The sequence below is a fragment of the Vanacampus margaritifer genome, chromosome 2 (genome assembly GCF_051991255.1).
Source record: "Vanacampus margaritifer isolate UIUO_Vmar chromosome 2, RoL_Vmar_1.0, whole genome shotgun sequence".
NCBI lineage: Eukaryota > Metazoa > Chordata > Actinopteri > Syngnathiformes > Syngnathidae > Vanacampus > Vanacampus margaritifer.
The window spans coordinates 54,856,055-54,869,536 of record NC_135433.1 but is presented as its reverse complement, the minus strand read 5'-3'; the positions used below and the strand labels follow the sequence as shown (position 1 = coordinate 54,869,536).

The 13,482-nt window shown below is 37.4% G+C and overlaps 1 protein-coding gene across 7 annotated transcripts in view; it reads right to left on the bottom strand.

Annotated features, from left to right (window-relative positions):
• The window catches only part of rbfox1 (RNA binding fox-1 homolog 1), a 351,722-nt gene that overhangs the window by 29,599 nt on the left and 308,641 nt on the right, over positions 1–13,482 (bottom strand). For 6 of the 7 annotated variants that reach the window (XM_077556739.1, XM_077556743.1, XM_077556742.1 and 3 more), the window contains 5 exons: positions 8,686–8,832; positions 8,486–8,539; positions 7,770–7,862; positions 2,560–2,620; positions 613–666 (listed from right to left, as the gene is read on the bottom strand). In XM_077556739.1, the coding sequence (XP_077412865.1) occupies positions 613–666; positions 2,560–2,620; positions 7,770–7,862; positions 8,486–8,539; positions 8,686–8,832 (409 nt within the window). The remainder of the gene's footprint in view (positions 1–612; positions 667–2,559; positions 2,621–7,769; positions 7,863–8,485; positions 8,540–8,685; positions 8,833–13,482) is intronic. The other variant, XM_077556737.1, reaches the window with a different exon arrangement.

The window sequence follows — 13,482 nt, the reverse complement described above, 5'->3', positions numbered from 1 at the left end:
CACCCTCATCGGCATTTTGTATGTTAGAAAGTGGGACAAAGGAAATCGATGCAAAGCCATTTTGTGATTAAAAGAGTACAGTGTGATTTATATAATGAGGCCAACAGGAAAATAGAAAATATTGATTTAAAATGTATTTCATATACTATATTTTAATGTCCTACAGAACAACAGACAATCAGATATCTTTTTCCCTTTGCCCTTCATTCTTATTCTGAGATATGTACTGTAATATTTTCTTTGGCCATCATTAATGAAGGAGCGCGGGCGTGAGGGGCATTGCTGGAATGACAAAGAAGTGGGGTGTGGAAGACGTGGTGGCGGAAGTAGCAAAGAGTGTGTTTGTTCTTTAGTAGAATTGACAGTTTGTTGTTATATTTGCGCAAATCAGCATAGTTCTCATTCTAAAAAAAGAATTTGCTTGGTTGCATGTTGCTTAGGAGGAAAGCAGAGGAGGGAGAGGTGAAAAAGGGTCAAATGAGAGGGACGGGAAGGGAAAAATAGAAAAGATAAAGATACTGGAAGAAAAAAGGATTATGGAGAAGTTTGGAGAAAAGAAGAAAGGAAACAATAAAAGAGAAGAAGACAATCGAGAAAGATATGTCCCCCTACCTGCATAGAATTCAGGGCTGTAAACAGCACTGACCACTGGATTCAACTTCCAGCCTGGAAAGGAAAAGACAAAGAGTGACGAAAATGATGCCAGTTTTTTTAAAGCGACCATCTTAAATGATCAGTAGCGGCTTGCACTTCTCTAATTGCAATTCTGGAAAGGTATTTACTATTCATACATTAAAATGGGGAGTGTGGGTGTGGGTGGGGCGCTAAATGTTTGTAAATGTTGGATGTAAATGTGTGATAAGTAAAATGCCAAGATATTGTCAAGTCAGTTGAGGATTGTTACAAGTATTGTCCTGTTCAATCAACATACTTCAGCTACCAGTAATTTAAAAATGACTTTTATCTTGGTTTAACTTTCACTCTACATCGCTTGACATCATCAGCTGTAGCACAAGCTTCTGTCCATAGTCACTTGGGAAGCCAGTTCATCAGTTCATCAAGTGTTGTTCAAAACACGGAAGGGTTTGAAATAAGTATTTCATATGATTAGCAAAATTTATAATTGTGCAGTTTATTTTATTATTATTTATTTTAACGAGGAAAAATGATAATGATCACTTTGGTTGTTTTCTTCTACATCAATTTTTCTTTAATATCAGATGGCGTGCAAGCCATTTTTTTGGTCACATATTAAACAACATACAACAACGATGGGCGCCTGCTTCGCCTCCCGCTTGCGTAAAGAGATCTGCTAGTACAGTACCTCCATCTTTATATTTCAAATAAAAAATATATATATAAAGAAAGAAAAACACTTTGTTTCTTTTCCCCTTTTGCATTTACCACCATGAACCTGAAATGTAGTATGAATGGAATGGTGAAAAAGCCCCTTGATGGCAGGGCCTTGGGGGTGGAAGAGATCTAGAAAGACTATGAGAAAAATAGGAGAAAGACTTAAAAACAAAACAAACAAAAAACAGTGGTCCACCATCCTGGTCAGCCCATCCAGAGGCATTGTCAGCTAAGACAGCCCCACAACATCTATAGACTTTCTTGATCTCATCTCATTTTGGCCTTGCCATCAAGGGGATTTTGGACCACCTCAGTGACCTCTAACCCAGAGATAGGCGAGCCTACTGGAGAAGGGGGACTAAAGGGTGTGTTCAGGGGGATCACACTCCTCAGCCTCCCTAGTAAGGTCTATTGAGTGGTTCTGGTGATTGTTAAAGGGTTATTATTTCACAACATTGGAAACTGTTAATAAATCTCCAACGTAACACAGCTGGCTTTTTTGTTTACATACTATAGAAATGCTTTGTGCTTTCATCAGCCAATCATTAGTATATTTCTTCTGACATGTCACATCATTATGTGGGTTATTCAGCCAATAAATCACATCAGATTCAAATCTCCGATTGAGGAAGAACTGTGTGTTTTTTGTCCTTGCCAAGCAACAGTGGACCAACTCGACACCCTCAACAGGCTTCTGGAGGATGCATGAGGGTTTACCCAACCAGTCTAGATTTGTTTTATTGACATGGAGAAGGTGTTGGGCCATGTCTGTCTTGGAGCCCTGTGCAGTATGGGCTTGCTTCCGAGTATGGGATACCAGAACTACTGACTTGTTCAGCCCCTTTTTATGACCGGTGTCGGAGTGTGGGTAGTCCACATTGCCGTCAGTAAGTATTATTCGTTTTCAGTGATGAGGCATTGAAGGTGTCCCATTTGGTAGCCTCAGTATGTTGTTTTGCAGATGATGTGGTTCTGTTGGCTTCATTAAACCATATCTTCAACTCTTGCCATATCTTCAACTCTAGCAATGAATTCAGGTTGTTAATAGTAGCACAAATGTTCACCCCCCCCCCCCCCCACATTCACTGTATTTAAAATGTCTTGCTTAAATTGATATAGATTTATTACTCTGTCAGTCCAAACACTATATGCTGCCCACCTATAGTGATTGCTTTAGCACGTATAAGTGCACTTTGGTAACCATACCATTTGCATATGGGTTGACAGTCTTCTTATTTGTCATTACTCGGGCTGTTGCATTGTTGACCTACGGTAGGTAGAGAGAAAACTTCATGAGTTATGACAATTGCTATAAATAACAGCTTGTAAAAGTTTGCATGCATTGTCCCCTTGTATTGTGAACAAAGAAACATTTCAAAATGGAAGCAGCATTCGGTGTCATGTCAAACATTCATTTGTGTTTTCACAGTTGCATTCAACACTGAAAAAAAAACATCCCAAAAAAAATCACCTTTCCTTCACATTTGCATATTTTCTATTATTTTCAACATGCGCTTCACTTAGAGTGACATTTCGGTAAATGTAAAGACAAAAGTAAAGTAAAAAAAAAAAACACAGATGCAAATAGGCATTTGGCTCATTTTGTTTTGTGAACACAGATGCATGCAGAGGGCGGGGGGGGAAAGAAAAAGAAAAAAATAGAAATGTCAATAGGGTAAGGAGGAAGAAAATATGCCGGAAGCATTATGCAACATTCAGACAGTCTTGGAAAATGACATAATTGTGATGAAAGCACTCAAATGCATTCAGACTTGGACAACAGCCTTTCTATAGCACGGAAAATAAAAATAATTAAAACCCTAAAGAACGTAGATATTGTAATCAAGTCAATGAATCAACCATCCAACTCATTCCAAAAGTTAAATAAAAGTTAACAGGGGAAATTAAAATGCAGGTGCATTATCGTCAAACCAAAATTCACAAAGTATTTTCCAACAATCTCCGATAGATGTGCAAATGAATCATGTCTCAGTCAGTATCGCTCGTACACGCAATTCCAAGAGAACACTTAGTGAATGGACATGTATGTTGTCACGTAAGAAAATATGTCAATATACAGCATCAACCCAACCACAATTCAAAAAGAAATGTCACGTGAGATTTAGTGTTGCAAACGTTCAAGAGAGGAAAAGAGAGAGGAAATGCTGGCAGAATGGCTCGCTCGCCCACACTTACCATTCCCAAACCTTTTGGCCCCGCCCACTTGTTTGTGTACTGTTACCGTTGTAACTTTGGGGCCCTAAACAAGCTACCATTGGAAGAATGGTGGGGGAAGGAGGGGATGAGAAAGGAATAAGCATCATCGTATTCAGGTGGCTAAGAAAACTTTGCAATCATTCCACTGTACAAACTCTTTCCTTCAGCCCTTCCACTGTTATACATAATAAATTTCAGGGCGGGCTTCCCTGTTTCCACTCATTATTATCATGTGGTGAGCTGAGAGCGAAAAACAAAAGTTATTTCTATAAACCTAGATGGGAAGTGTGTGTGAAAAATCTACGCATCTACTTCCAACATGTAGCTGGCAGTAATAATAACACTCTGGTGTGCATCAAACACTTGGACCAATGCTGCTTGAAGAGATGTGTCTATGTGTCTGACTGTGAACAACCTTGGGCAACTTCAGGACAGTTAAGATGAACTAGTGATAAAATGTCAGTGGAACGCATAATGGAAGTGTGAATGTACAACAAATGAGTTATGTTCTATACAGTCGCAGAAAGCACTTTGCTTGATGACATAATGCTATGTGCATTGAACAGTTTTGGCACCTTTTTGTTTTTTTAATTCGTTACAGATATTTGCGACGTCTCAGCTGGTAAAAACAACAATTTAAAACAAAACAAAAAATCCAACAAGCTTACACAATACAACTCAGTAGACAACTTATTTTTTGGGAGGTCGGTGCTTCATAACACCAGAAGTAATAAAAATTGTCACAATCGGTTGCAAGTTTACACTTATGCTCATTTTACTGGACAACATTTAGTTTGATATGAATGATGTCAGCGGGTCCAATAAGTGAACCATGACCAAATGTTAATGTAAAATATACTATAATTTTCTGCTGTCAGAAAAACTAAACAAAAAAAACAGCACATGTACAATGCCCAAGAGGCTAAGAGTTGTCTTTGCAAGACGCACGTATAATAATGTACTGCATTGTGATCATTTGAATCAGCGCAATGGTGAGCAACCATGGGGACTTGAGGAGTCATTGTGACTTGGTCTCGAGTTGACTGAAATAACTGTTTTGATTATTTGTAACTAGACCAAAGCTAAAAGACTTGAAACTTGACTCGGGAGTTAACAATGTTAAAATGATGATGATGTTAATAATAAATAATGATGACTTATAAAACAGTGATTCTCAAAGTGTGGTATGGTGACTCCCTCTAATGTCCCTTAAAAGAATCACCAAATTAAATCATCAAAATGTGCATGATGGCACATTGTTATAATCCACCATGGCTGGGCAAAAAGTGAATTGAGAATGACTCCTAAATTACAGTTCAATTCTTGAATTTGAAGACTTGTCTTCTTTCTGTTCCATTTCATTCTAGATTGGAGAATTTGTATTTATATTGTTTTTTTTTTCATCTTCTTTTTTTCCCTGAGAGCTCAGTATTCATACGGCAGCTTTCCCAAGTCAAAGTGTCATCATCACTCTCTCTTTTATTTTATTTTATTTTATTTTATTTTTTTTTTTTTTATAGGAGGGACTCTGAAGTATCCGGTTGTGTTTTTCTTCTTTGATAAATCAAATTAATTGAAATGAAAAATTAATTGAGGTGACAAACAGGAAGCAATTCAAACTCAAATTGCAGGAAGTAGAATAGAAATTCCATTAGCACACATGAGGTGCAGGTTTCGCTTCTGGCTCCAGCCTTCCTGTGTGGAGTTTGCATGTTCTCCCTGTGTCTTATGGGTTTACCCTGGTTTTCCTCCCACATTCCAAAAACATGCATTGTAGGCCGATTGACCACTCCAAATTGTCCATAGGTGTGATTGTGGGTGCGAATGGTTGTTCGTCTATGTGTTCCCTTTGATTAGCTGGTAACCAGTTCCTTGACAGCTGGGATAAGCGGTTTGGAAAATGGATAGATGGAAATAGTAATGGTCTTAAATTGGGGTGAACTGAGTAAAATTATGAAGTGCATGGAAAAGGTTAACATTTTAAAATTAAATACAAATTAAATATAAGATAAAAACAGTTAATCTGGTTTATTTAGAACAATGTATCAGAGGCAGAAAGCATGACTGATGAGGTGTCAATAACCGGCCCGGCATTTTTGGGCACCCTTGAGTCACCGGCGCACACCCTCAGCCTCACACTAACCAGTTAGTTTGGGCTTAAGAAACTTTGCTGACTATTTTGGAACATTATCTCTATGAAAAGGGGGCATTCTTCTCTTGCTAAAACATAGACAAGACTAACAAACAGAAGCAGAGTGAGGGAACCAAGGTCGATGAGCGGGTTTAGAAAAGACAAAGAATTAGTAACATTTTGAGCCAAAATAAATTGATAGTTACACTTTATTTTATTTAACTCATGCTACAGTATAAAAGTAGCACCCATGGCTAACATTGGCTTGTTCTAATGCTGTTTTAGTGTTGGTAGCGCTGCTATTTCGATGAAGCTGGACAACATTCTCTGTAACTATTAATCACAACTACACATTTGCATAATTGCATGTCTTTATGAATAGCCATGTTTGAGAATTTTGATTGTGCATGTCAGGGCACAACTTTGATACAAGAGAGTGAGAAGGGGGCGGATTAGTGCAGAGAGGCTTAAAAATGGCAAAATCCCCATTTAAGTTAAAAACAACTACATGGAATGAATTAATTAGATTTTAAAATTAAATACACTTAAGATAAAACTGTGGTGAAAGTATGGTGAAAATAATACAAATGAAATTATATTCAACAACAATATAAACACGACACTTTTGTTTTTGCTCCCATTTTTTTAGGAGATGAACTCAAAGATCTAAAACTTTTATCACATACACAATATCACTATTTCTCTAAAATATTCACAAAGCAGTCAAAATCTGTGATAGTGAGCATTTCTCTTTTGCCGAGATAATCCATCCCACCTCACAGGTGTGCCATATCAAATTAGACACCATGATTAGTGCACAGGAATGCCTTTGACTGCCCACAATAAAAGGCCACTCTGAAAGGTGCAGTTTTGTTTTATTGAGGCGGGAGGGTTCAGAAAAAACAGTCAGTACTGACTTAAATTTGCATGAAATTAGTGGCAATTTTCTGTTCCTCTAAATTCTCATTTCTAGCTCCTAAATGCAAAACGACCATTAGAGGACAGCCAATACTGATATCGGCCACCGTTGCGAGTACTGATAGTTTAAAATAAGGCTGGTATCGGCACTGATGCCGATATCTGGTATCGGTACTCACCCATCCCTAGTATAAGCTAACGCTCACACGTTATTTTTGGTTAAATGGGTACATGTAAAAAGAAGGAAAAGTAAAACCATCAGGCAAACTAACAAAACCATCTTTTTTCTCAGGAATGCAGGAAAAGGAGTCCCTCGGAGAAATTCGAAAAATCAAGGTGTCTCTTTCCGCTTGGCTTGACTTGCTTCATCCCTGGGAGGATGAAGCCTGACCCAGAAGAAAAATGTGGCGACCCGATCATGGCAGATTGCGACCCGATCATGGCAGATTGAAACAAACTCATACTGTTGGCTCTGTTCGCACCCCAGTTTTTAGCACTGTCTGCAAAAATACTAACACTTGGCCTGACGTGCCTCTGCGCAGTTTGTGGCACTGAACTAGCACTGGGCACGAAAAATGAGCCCTTTGTGTCAAGCTTGTAATCTACTAGCCTTTCTATCTGGCCTTCAGACCAAATATAAATGAGAACTATCAAACAAAAGTGTATCTGCATTTTACAAATGTTCTATGTGCTAGTGACGACATTTTTAAAGAAGAAGAAGAAGAAAATATTTTATGTACACTTAGCCTAAGTTAGCTGGGAAAGGCTGCATTTTCCATGTGATCCTGAACAGGAAATGTGGTAGAGAGAGAACATTCTTTTTTTTCTGTTTTTCTTTGCAGCACTTTGGGCTAAAAATCTTAAGCATCTTCAAGTTCTCAGAATACAGGTCATAAATTTAAATAATTTAAATAATATACAACACATAAAAAAACATCTGCTACTGTACTGTATATGTGATTTGTGTTTTTTTAAAGAACACTTCAAGCACAGACAAAACTAAAACCTGGATGACTTTTGAATGCCATTTGACAAGAAAGATAAGAAAAGGTGTGGTAGACTGTTGGAGACTCACACAAGCACTCACACATACATCAATAGGGAACAAAAAGAAGAGAGAGGTGGAAAGATGGATTTTTAACACTTGTACCTCTATTTTACGGCCTTCGACCACAGTGCCGTGTAATTTCTCTCTGGCCCTGTCGGCGTCCATACTATGCTCAAATGTTACAAATCCAAAACCCTGCATAAATAAAAATAAAAATAAAAAAAAGAGTGAAAACACCAAGATTAAAAGCATTATTTGTACATTGTCTGTTTGTTTTATTTATTAATACAATTTTAGCATGAACATGGCACATTTAATTGTATAATCAAGCAACAAGCCAAAAATAATATAAAGCTTTGAAAAGAAAGAGTTTAGCATCACATGTGCTTTTTCCAGTGTAACCACAGAAAGACAAATGGGAAATTATATCTTTAAGCACGTGTGATAAAGTCATACGGCACTGTGCAAAACAAGTGCCAGACAAGATTAGCCAAAGGACAATATCTGAATGTTGCCCTATTGATCTGTCATGACTCTTTAGTTTGTTAATTGAATTGAAAGGGGAAATATTTAATTATCTTTGAAGACATACAACCAATATGGAATATAAAATATCTTCATCAATACAAAAATGCTGTTCCTCATTAATGGTGTTAGTTTATCATTGAGTAAATCTTTTTGCTCTGGACTGAAGCAGTTCATTGTATGACATTGAAAAATTGGAAACATTGAGGCTTAACAATATGCAGTAGTCTTTTATTCCTTTCTTTTTTTTATGTTTCACCTTAGACTTATCGGTAGAAAAAAAACCCACAGACCTTAGAACCACGCTCGTTGAAGATGATTTCCACGTCTAAGATTTTGCCAAATTGCTGTTATTAAAAAAGAAAACACAGTGATTACTTAATAAGCAATACGTAGCAATATTCTACATACCACTATCAAATTAACAACAAAAAGAGTACCACATGTCTTTTTATTCAATAAATAAAACGGAACCTGAATGTATTGTACTCACGCCAAACATTTGCCTGAGGTCTGGGTCTCTGAACCTGAAGGGGATGTTGGACACATGAAGTCTTTTGGGTTGGGCCTTGCTGTCTGTGCTCTCAGGTACAGTCTGTGTCGGTGGATGGCTATCTGTCTGTGCTGGATCGTCTGTCTGCTGGAGAAAACAATCCATTACCAAATCGCAAAGATGGCAACAATTTCAATGAGGAAAAAAAAGAAACGTGTATTTTGTCATGGTCTCTGTTTTGTTTTTTATTATTCCATTACTAAACTTTCTTAAGTGCAAGTTTGTTTGAACCACCACACACCAAGGGACACGACCAACTGTGACTGGTCTGTTGCTTCTAGTTTTCCTGAGTGGCTGACGGTCAACAAATGGTTTTGCAGATTCAAATTTGAATCATAGGTTAACTGCTTTGCAATGTCATGGATGTAACGGCTAACCAAAAATCCATTATGTGTTTGTTACATGTCTTACATCCTCTCTTTACGTAACTATCCCTACAGCAGCCGGGGCAAAAAAGCCATGTTGTTTTTAGATTCATAAAAAAACAATACAGTATAGATGCAAGTATGTGGGACCTCACAATGTTATTTTTGATAAAAACACCACGGTCACAGTTTTTTTTTTTATCACAGCACGTCTGTAAGTGTGCATCAGGGAGCCACCATCTGAAATTGGTTTGCAATTGTTCTGTCCAATTGTGTTCGGTTGGTTGCTCAATGTGTGGCGGGCCTTAATCCCAAAATGCGTTTAGGTTGTGAGTATACTGTATTATAAAAGAGGAGACAAGTTCAAAAAAAGGGAAGAGCAATATAGAAAGGTACTTTACAACATCCGGCCATATATGAATATAAGAACAGAACAGAATCAGATACACGGGTGTTGATCCATTAAGATTATTGATCCGACGGCATTGAGATGATAGAAATGAGCATCAACAGCAGCATCTTTGTCCTGTTGCTTAACGTTAGTGAGATCAATGAAAACCAGAAGTGTTCCGTGTGTGCGTGCATGCGTACGTGTGTGTGTGTGTGTGTGTGTGTGTGTGTGTGTGAGAGTCTGTAGTTTTAACTGCTGCATACCTGGCAATTTTCTCATTTGGGTAGTTACAGCTCTATACAGAAATCTTGTGTCTGTTTCAAAGGGCGAATTACGCTAAAGTTAACTGCTTGAATAAATGGATCTGACTTAAGCGCTTTTGTTCTGCCCAAATTTTAGAATATTAAACATACAGAACCCGAAGTGCATTAATAAAGTATCAACCCTTAAAAATTAATTTCTTAAAATGGTTATGTGATACAATATGTTTAAAAAAAAAAATAAAACAGTTATTCTTGCAAGAAGGTTGGAACCATTTTGCACAACTGAACCCTTCAGTAAATCAAGTAGAATGTAATTGTCTTCACGATTTTCTTAAGTATTAGCAATAAGTCTTTTCTAAAATGCTGTCAATGGCTGGCTCTAATCATTCTAAAGAAATATTGGGTGTTCTAAATAAAACGGCATCACAAAATTTGCTAGCTTCTCATAGTTACAAAAAATTTATAATAATATGTAGATGAGTTAAGATTATATTTCTAAAGAAATTAAAACTAAATTAAAAAGCATTTAACTACCCCCATGCATGTTCCTCAAACCTCAAAAACTTGGGAATTGAGCTGTTTGTTGTGTTAAAAAAAAGGTAAAGTAAAAATCTGCTGCTGCAGGTCCACATACAACAATGCTTCCATTCACAGCTCTCCTATCTATGTCTTTTCTTTCTGTCTTCTGCTTACAGTCCAAGGCTACAAGCCATCTAAAAATACAGCGTATATGTGGGGGCGAGAGGGTGTGATAAAAAACAAAAAAACGAAGCAACATAAGGCCAGCAGACTGTGAGTCTTGCACGCAACACCTAAGTATACATGGGAACGCAAGGAGTGCACACGAACACAGCCACAAATGCCATCTGTGCGAAGCTCACTGGTGGTGACAACATCCGCCTACACTCGCAGCAAAGACGTAAAACAAACAAACACACGGAGGATCTCGTCTTGTTTGGCACCAGAAACTGATATGTGAAGTGAGGACAGGCTTGAGGCAGCATGTTCTATGGCATGTTGGTGAAATCAAGCTGAGACTATAGCAAACATTGTTGCCAGTGAGCTTGATTTGTCACCATTGTAAAATAATGCCCCAAGTCATATTTTCACCAACATATATTTGCACTGTATTTATTCATTTATTTATTTTTACCATACACATATCTCTGGGCCACTTCTATTTGCATCCTTAGTTAGACAGATTCAGTTTTACCCCTGGAATGAAATTATTCATAAATATAATACACTATATAGAATATATGGATCAGTTATTTTGTGTTTTCTGAAAAAAAGCTAGTATTTTAGGAAGGTGATGATGTGAAGTAAAGCCTTTTCATTGTTTCACTGTGTTTAATGAATATTCAAATTTTACTTATTTAGAAAATGTAGTATCTTCCAGTGATACGATATCTCCCATATTAAGTTTATCTTGGTCTCGTCAGACCATAGATCATGGTTCCACAAAGTCATGTCTTAGTCATCTTGTCTTCAGCACAATTTGTGGGCTTTCTTGTGCATCATCTTGAGAAGAGACTTCCTTTTGGGATGACAGCCATGCAATTTGATGCAGTGTGTGGCGTATAATGTGAGCACTGACAAGCTGACCCCAGTCCCTGCACCCCTTCAACCTCTGCAGTTCCAAAGACAACCTCTGGATGTGACTGAGCATGTGCACTCAACTTCTTTAACCGGCTGTGGCAAGGTCTGTTCCAAGTGAATCTGTCTGCTGGGGAAGGAAAAGGACTAACTATACAATTTTGATATTTTCACTTAGGGGTGTATTCACTTTTGTTGCCAGGGATGTAGCTGTTAATGGCAGTATTTTGAGTTATTTTTTAAGGGAACAATACAGTTATATAAACTGTACACTGACTACAGAAATGTGAGGTGGTGGGCTCACTTTTGTGAGATACAGTACATTTAGATGCACACATTAGAAATGGGAAAAAAATATAGTTTGTGTAACTTCTGCCCCTTATTTAACCTTCTGTCTGTTTTTGTTCTACTTTGGGAGCATGTAAGACAGACAGACACAATAAAGTAGATATATCATATTAAACTTTAACTCATACCAATTGACGGAATATAGTGTTCTCCCCAGTATGCAGTTTTTTTTCTTTCTTACAAAGAGTATTCATGTAGGATGGGCTTGATGTCACACAATAAACAGATCAGATGATGTCATGTATAAAGTATGTGTGCATATACTGTGCATGCTGATTTACAAAGAAAAGTCTAAACTATCTATCTATCTATCTATCTATCTATCTATCTATCTATCTATCTATCTATCTATCTATCTATCTATCTATCTATCAATCTGTCTGTCTGTCTGTCTGTCTGTCTGTCTGTCATCTACTTTAAAGCCCTTATTCAAGAATATGCACTAATTTTAATTACCTAAGCCGAGTGTAAATTAAAAGTGCACAAAGGTCACTGCATCCAACCTATCAAATTGACAATTCACTTCATTTTAAAGCCAGAGCCTTTTACACATTGGGGTGCTGTTAGCATTTATTGTATTGTGACTTTAAATTGATACAGATCCAGCTATAGTCAGCAGAATGAATAGGACATTGCTGCACACATGGAAACTTGTGACTAAAATTAGTTTCTGAATAGATGTTGCTCTGCAGAGATGTTAACAGCAGTATTACATTGTAATATACACACCCGCATGCACTCACGCACGCACACACACATTTGATACAGTAAAGATTTGAAGTTGCAATGGTTATCCATCAAAACAAGGAACCTCTTGCTTTAGCCACACTCGCTGGAATTATTTGGCAAGGTTCAAGGGTCTGTGTTTTTTTTGTATTGTATAGTCTGTGGTGCAGTACTGACATGAGAAACATTTTTACAGTTTTAAGAGTAGGCTTGGCTAAATATTTGAATGATTCTGTGTATTACTTTTAATTATGCATGAACTTTAATGTCTTATTAAATATCAAGACATATAGTGTATTTTTGCTTAGTTACTGCATTTATTTTTGATGGTTTTGTCCTCTTATGTTGGCTACTTTATCAGTGTGTAGCCCTCATCTGCATCCTAAAATAATACATAACTCTGGCCCAGTTACAGCAGACATGGAATTTGTGTATTAATATCACCAAGTAGCTGTTTTCAGCTGTTATTGTTGCTTTCATGTTATTTTGGGAATCTTACTCATCGCAGGCAGAAACAGTTGAAGTGTGGTGAGTGAAAGCTACACCCAGGAAAAATGAGACAGAGAGCAAGAAAGAGAAAAAGGGAGAGAGTGGGACGTGGCTGCAAAGATGAGGAGAGGAAAATAAAAATAAAGCAGTGACTTGATGTGGGGGAAGGCGCACAGCAGACGGCCAGACTGGAAGGGAAAACCGACGAGCCTTCCAGATGTTTCTTTTGCTGACAATTGTGTTTTTGTTCCTTTAACTACATGCTATACTATACTGTATTCTTGTTGGGTTAGGGTTGCTAAAAGAATCATACACATTGATCCCCCATAAAACATACTGTAAGCTTAACTTAAAATAAAGAAGTTTTTCAAAATATCAAAATACATGAAACCATGATTGTTGTGATTTTTTCCCCCATACCATTTAGAGTCTCAGAACAATTCTTCTAAAGACATTACACAAGTGTCATTACTTGTGCATTTGGTTTTGAGTTATTGAATATTTTTTATTTATCTCCTGATCATGCCTTCCCCATTTGCTCCTCATGTCTGTTTCTCCA